Source organism: Vigna radiata, chromosome 2 (assembly GCF_000741045.1).
Source record: "Vigna radiata var. radiata cultivar VC1973A chromosome 2, Vradiata_ver6, whole genome shotgun sequence".
Classification (NCBI taxonomy): Eukaryota; Viridiplantae; Streptophyta; class Magnoliopsida; order Fabales; family Fabaceae; genus Vigna; species Vigna radiata.
In genome coordinates, this window is record NC_028352.1 from 6,353,741 (window position 1) to 6,359,951 (window position 6,211).

At 35.6% G+C, this 6,211-nt stretch overlaps 1 protein-coding gene across 3 annotated transcripts; it reads right to left on the reverse strand.

The window, feature by feature from the left end:
• Nucleotides 1–219: 219 nt before the first annotated feature.
• Nucleotides 220–4,805, reverse strand: LOC106777396 (protein CNGC15b). 3 transcript variants are annotated; one of them, XM_022778497.1, is made up of 9 exons: nucleotides 4,530–4,805; nucleotides 3,790–4,422; nucleotides 3,083–3,617; nucleotides 2,778–2,990; nucleotides 2,268–2,557; nucleotides 1,899–2,010; nucleotides 1,220–1,456; nucleotides 633–1,027; nucleotides 220–563 (listed from the first exon to the last, which is right to left on the reverse strand). In XM_022778497.1, exons 2-9 carry the CDS (start codon nucleotides 3,816–3,818, stop codon nucleotides 320–322), a joined length of 2,055 nt encoding a protein of 684 aa, XP_022634218.1. In that variant the 5' UTR covers nucleotides 3,819–4,422; nucleotides 4,530–4,805; the 3' UTR covers nucleotides 220–319. The 3 variants fall into 3 exon arrangements, with proteins under 3 accessions (XP_022634218.1, XP_014520476.1, XP_014520468.1); XM_014664990.2 differs by having other exon boundaries at nucleotides 4,747–4,761; XM_014664982.2 differs by having other exon boundaries at nucleotides 3,790–4,805.
• Between the last annotated feature and the right edge of the window lie 1,406 nt (nucleotides 4,806–6,211).

A 6,211-nucleotide genomic window follows, 5' to 3' on the forward strand; every position in this document is an offset into this window, starting at 1 on the left:
AAAACAACATTGTCCTTCTTCAACACTAAGATCAAAATCTTTTATATAAATTTTATATTGATATTTTTATTTTAATATATATATATATATATATATATATATATATATATATATATTTTGGTATATTACTCTAACTAAATCAATTTTTAAAAAATTGAAACTTAATCTAATAAAAAAGAAAGAAAATCTACTTGAAAATTTTCAACTAAAATTTGTGGAAAAAAAAAGACTATATAATTAATTCTTAAATTTAAAAAATGATACATTATGAACAATTATCTTAGCACCGTAACCAATAAAAGAATAACCCTTTAGATCATCACTCACCCACAGAAAAATCTGGTTCTTCTGGCTTCTGCAAAGCGTTGACAACTTCATCAGAATGCAGAGTAGCTTTCCTAGTCATCCTCGTACCATACACAACCAACCCTACTGTCTCACTCTTCGACTCAACGTAGTACCTCAAAGCTCTCACTTCTGCTACTTCCTTTCGCTTCTTATACCGTCTCCATGCAGCTTGTATGAAACACGCAGCCCACGTTCTCCACTGGTGCGAGTAAAACCTAAATAATAAATCACCGTTAATATATCAACATCAAACTCATCAAATCACATCTTATCATCTCTCCAACCTCAACTTGTGTCTCAGTTGTTTGCTGTGTAGTCTTCTGAACTGTGACGCCACGAACTTTAGGTCTTCTGCTATCAGGGCGAAGGCCTCCACTTCCGAGATCGCCTTCACGGTTCGAGTCGAGGACGGCAGGATGAAGCTCGGCCGTGGGCCCAGGGCCCATGTCAACAGCTCCTCGCCGCAGAAATCGCCGGGCCCGATGCGGCACGAGTTGAAGAAACCAGTGCGGCCTCCGTTCGTGGTGTAAGAATCCAGGTGGCCTCTGATTATGAAGAGAGTTTCGTTCACGGGATCGCCCTCCCGAACTAGGTACGTGTTCTCCGTGTACAGCGCCGGCTTCAGCCTCTCGCATATTGCGTCAAGCATTCTCTCGTCCATTTGATCGAACAATGGCACCTGTTCATACGTTTCACATCGTCGTCATCATGATCATCATCATCAACAACAACAAGTGTTATCAACTTGTTGGTTCAAATGGTTCTGAAATAGGGTATCAAGTTCCAAACTCGAAGATGAAAAGAGGTGACTAAAAACATGAGTGAAATGTGAGGGTTTGTTCAAGTAAAATTTGATGAGTGAGTGGCTTACACGTCGAACTAGTTCGAGACAAAGGTGGCGCTTGATGTCTCTCCGAAGATCAGCAGGAAGTCCTTTGAGAAGAGCTTCTTCGTCTACCCCTCGTGTGGCTAGCCATTTATATTGGTTATATTTGCGCACAGATTGTCTAAGTTCTGGTGGTAGCTGCCTGTGATGCATCCATTGTTCTGTATCAGTTCTCCTCACCCTCCACTCTTCTAAGCGAACAGTTGTTGATTGGAGATATGTCTGCCAAATATAATGATGAAGAACAAAGTTCATTCAGGGGTCAAGTATTTTCTTACATTTCAATGCTATAAGGCTAACTAAAATTATAATAGTTCTGAGGTTGATTTTAGGCTCAATCTCTATAACAGAAGAGGATATGGAGAATCAGGCATACATCAAACAAATTTTGTTTCTTGTAGTACTGGCTGGTAGAACAAAGCCATCTTGAAACTATGTGATGAAATTATAGGGAATTAAAGATTTCTATCAACAGAATTGAAAGAATGAAACAGATGAGAATTCAGAGCAAAATGTATGAAGCACAATGAGTTTGGATGATACAGAGCAGATTGTGGTCCTATGTTGAGGCATTATTTTATCAAGACATTAGAAGAGAAATTAATGGCTGAAATATGCAAATTAAGCAACAGTAGGCTATGATAGATAATTTATAGACACTTACCTGCATATTGCCAATAAGCAATGCAAAAAGAACCAGTCCAAGGGTTGCAACAACAATGGCAAACATTATTTCTCCAACAAAAGTGCTGGTAAGAAGACCTTGTCCCAATGAACTGCACAGAATATCACAAACTATTAATGCTGAAGGGATAGAAGATAAAACACTTTTTTTAGTGAGTGGTTGTCACCCAGATGAGAGATTTTGCTCTATTTGCTAGGGAAGTTAATCATTTGCTCAAGAAGACAAAATGAGATAGAGAAGTAGCATTTTGAAGCGTATGATAAAATGCTTAAGGCTAGAAATTCCAACTTTCTTTTGTTACAGGTCTCTGCATTTAGTTGCCCATATATCCTTCCAAATAAGAGTTACCTTAGATTCCTTAGGCCCCACCAAAGACAAAAGAAGTACTTGTGAAAGAATGATGAGGTGGTAACTTGGGATGTCACAGCATCACCGTATATACCAAAATGATAGAAGTTAGCCTTTGGCGAGCATAAAACTGTGATATTACTTGCTATAAACCAGGAGACCCTGAAGGAGTCATCAACCCTTTTGCAGTCAAAGAATCCATATTGGCAAGATTGCTCCATATCACAGACACTCCTCCAGCAGGCTTCTTGTCTTTCAATTGATAGAAGGTACCAGCTAGCTCCTAAAACCTTCAACCAAAACAAAATGAGTATTAGTGAAGTATGCTACATTTTCTTTATTGATATCATTGATGTCATAACCTTTTAAATGTAAAACTAGATTTTCCTCAACAAAAATGTTAACAAAATTGTAAAGAATAAAAACGAAAAGGCTGGCACATATACAGTGAGTGGCAAGGTGAATTTGCTTGAGCAACAATCAAGGAAATGCAAGTTTCAATATACTCACATGGCTAGCCAACATGTACAGAACCAAGTTGTAAACAGCCCCTGCCCATGCTGTTTCTGTCACAACTCCCGTAGCTTGTACAATTTGGGATGAAAGTGGAAAAATCAGAAACAACCTTGGTAAATATTGGAAAATGATGATAAAGCGAAGCACATTCTTTGTGTTTGCCATGGTTGAACCTCCGAGATTGGGGATCACAATCCAAATTAACACCTGTGGCAAACATAACGGCATCAATTTTACCTATCAAGTCAAAGAAACACCTTGGCTTTCATCAAGGTAAAGGAAAAAGTAGAGAAATTTACCTGAGGAAGAGGCAATGCAGCAATGAAGTCTAGACCAAAACCCTTTCTCAGGTACCTAGTAGCTATCTTGGTAGTATCTATGACAAGTTCTCCCCTCCCAAATACCCGAGAAGAAGGAGCAACATAAGCTGTTCGAAACTTCATGAGAATCTGAATCATGTAAAACACATCTGCCATTGATCTTATCATTGTGAGGAAAACTTCAAGTGCTGTTCCAATATCAATGCACACTTCATCTCGAACTAGTGGCAAATAAAAGAACAGAGGGTCTACAAACAAAGAAACTAGACATGCTACCAAGAAGATTTTGTTCCATCGGTGAATGTTTTGTCCCCGGGGATCTAATAGTGTTTTTTTTCTAACTCTCTCGTAATCCTCTGAGAATACTCTTGACAATACTCTAGCCTTCAAGAACTTCCTTGTTTCCTTCAGACCCTTTTTACCCCTTATCTCAGCTAACCGTGTTCCATTGCTCCTGATTCCCTTGCCACTATTTGCAGTCGGCAATTTTACCAATTCAGGGTCATCTTGAAATCTGTAAAGTGAAACATTACATTAGAGGCTAATAGTATAGATTATGAAAATCATTTTGAAAGACAGCAGCAATTGACTCTTGTGTAGTATACAAAAGTATAAAAGCTACACTATCCGAGAAAAGAGTACATAGTAACTTAGAACTTGAAAGGTAAAATAGGAAGGAGACTCACCTTACAAATCTTGAGCAATCAGAAGCCATTCTGACTTTCCACAAGTATCAGTTTCTCTCAATCAAACAATATATAGGTATGTATGTATGTATATCACTGGTTGAATCAATGTTTGTTGGACCAATCCATGTTTGTTGGGACCAGGGCTTTTGTGAAACAGTGAATAAAATATACATGAAACTTGGAGATGAAGCTATCCAATTAAGAATAAAAGTTACCTATGTGATAGCATCTCTGAATAATAACCCTAAACCTTAAATAAATTGCAGTTGTCAGATTGAATGTATTCAAAACCCAAAATTTATATCACATGTGCTTGTATTCTTATGAAAAGTGGGAATTAAAGAAGGCACCAAAAGTATACAAATCAACCACTAACAGTGGCCAAAAGATGGAACTTTAGAAACAGGATATGGATAAATTAAACCATATAGAGTCACGGATTGTGTGAATAAAAATGCACTTTTTTGTGAAAGTTTAGCTGCTTACAGCTATTCAAATTGACAGACAGTGAAAAAGCAGCAATTAAAGTGACACAAACTCCAAAGCATTATTTGACTCTGCTGCAAGCAAAGCCACGTCACATAAAGCCAACCAGTTCGCTCTAGCAACGATCTCTTCTCAGTTCCACCCCTTGTTTCACCATTAGCATATGAAATAAACGCAGAAATGTAAGAGGGTTGAAAAAAAGGTTAAAGGGTTGGTTGCAAAATGAGAGAAGACATTATTACATAACACACCCCTAAAAAGTGGATGATCATGTACAGCCAAAACGAAAGACAAAACCGTATTCACAACCCAAATGGTGAATTTAAAAGAGTTGAAGACGGAAGAGCCAATGCAAATAGAAAGAAAACTCAAACACAAACACAAGAAAAAGAGAAATGAACAGGGAGATAAGGTAGTTTTTGAAAAGCGTGTAAGCATGGATGAGAGTGAGGTGTGTGAAAGTCCAACCAAGTAAGGTATCTGGCTGGAGACAGAGAGGAAAAGATGACAGTTGCTGTTTGCTTTCTTCAACGTGTGAAGTTGACTACGTTAGATACGTTTTTAGGGAACCTTAACATGTGTCATTTTCTTCTCACTTTTCAGCCACTTTATCTCATTATTATATGATACATCTACCATTCAAAACCATAAGGATACAGTAACAACATTCATATACAAATTTGAGCAAGTTAAGATAAGGTCTTGAAAGTTAAAATGATTAATAATTCAATAAGGAAAGGACATGAAAAACGATGTGGGACACTTGACAGCAATTTCTTTTACGACACTGTTCCACGTAATTATCGGAACAAAGGGGTTGTCGGTGTGTTGTAGTTTTCTTTTTCAAACTTATGAGTTACCACTACGTTATTCTGCACATTGCCATCAATAACAACACTCACTAAGTAGTAAAAACAAACGTGGCTTTTTCTGATTATCTTGTTTTTGAAAGTAACTTATTATATAAATGAATACTGTGAAAATAGATGATTGTATATTTTTATTTGTAAAATAGTTTCTTTATTTGTGTGAGATTCTTATTTATTGTGTTTACTTTTAAGATATTGTGTATTATTGTTTATAAAGAAACTATTTGTGAATGTTAAAATATAACTTAAACAAGTTATAAATTAATTTAGTTTAGGTAAATTGTAATATTTGTACCCTTATTTCAATTAGATAATGATATTTAGACAATATTTTTTTGACAACATTGATTACGTGTTAATCTGTGATTAGTCAAAAATTATTGCACAATAATGTTTATGATTATTATTATTGATTGTGGAATAATTTTTGACCAATCACAGATTGACACGTAATCATGTTCAAATGTTGTAAAAAAAAAATGGGATCTAAATATCATTATCCTTTCAATTAATATGCATATCTTATTTATAAAGAATCTTTTTAATTTTTTATACTCTATTAAATAAGTTTACTTTAAGTAATATACATTTCCTTATTTCTGCGTGAAAAATCTCTGTTTATTAATGTTAAGTTATAGTTTTATTTTCTTCCTCTCTTAGATTAATATTTATAATTCATCTTTGTTTATTTTGTGCAGACCTTTTCGAAAAATATTTATTTAGTTATTTGTAAACGAAATCTTTCTATTTATGTACAATAATATTTATTTTATTCTTAGACTATTTAAATTATCTAAATCATGTAATGGGAAATTGATATGAAAATTAGAATTGTCAAAACGGGTAATCCGGTCCGATCCAATCCGACTTAGTACGGGTTGACCACTTTGTGAGCCAACTCAAAATTCGACTCATCTCTTAGCGAGCCAAACAAATTTGAACCCGACTCATTTTTTAGCGAGCCAAACAAATTTGAACCCGACTCGACTCACCACTCGTTGGTAAGTTAAATTGGTTGACTCATTGGCTTACTTAACTTTTTTTCATCCTCTTCTTTTGAGATT

Coding starts and splice junctions, on each gene's coding strand:
- LOC106777396 (XM_022778497.1), bottom strand. CDS start 3,818: ATGGCTTCTGATTGCTCAAGATTTGTAAG. Junction 1,028..1,219: donor GTCTCGAACTAGTTCGACGT/GTAAGCCACTCA, acceptor ACGTATGAACAG/GTGCCATTGTTCGATCAAAT. Junction 564..632: donor CAACTGAGACACAAGTTGAG/GTTGGAGAGATG, acceptor TTTATTATTTAG/GTTTTACTCGCACCAGTGGA.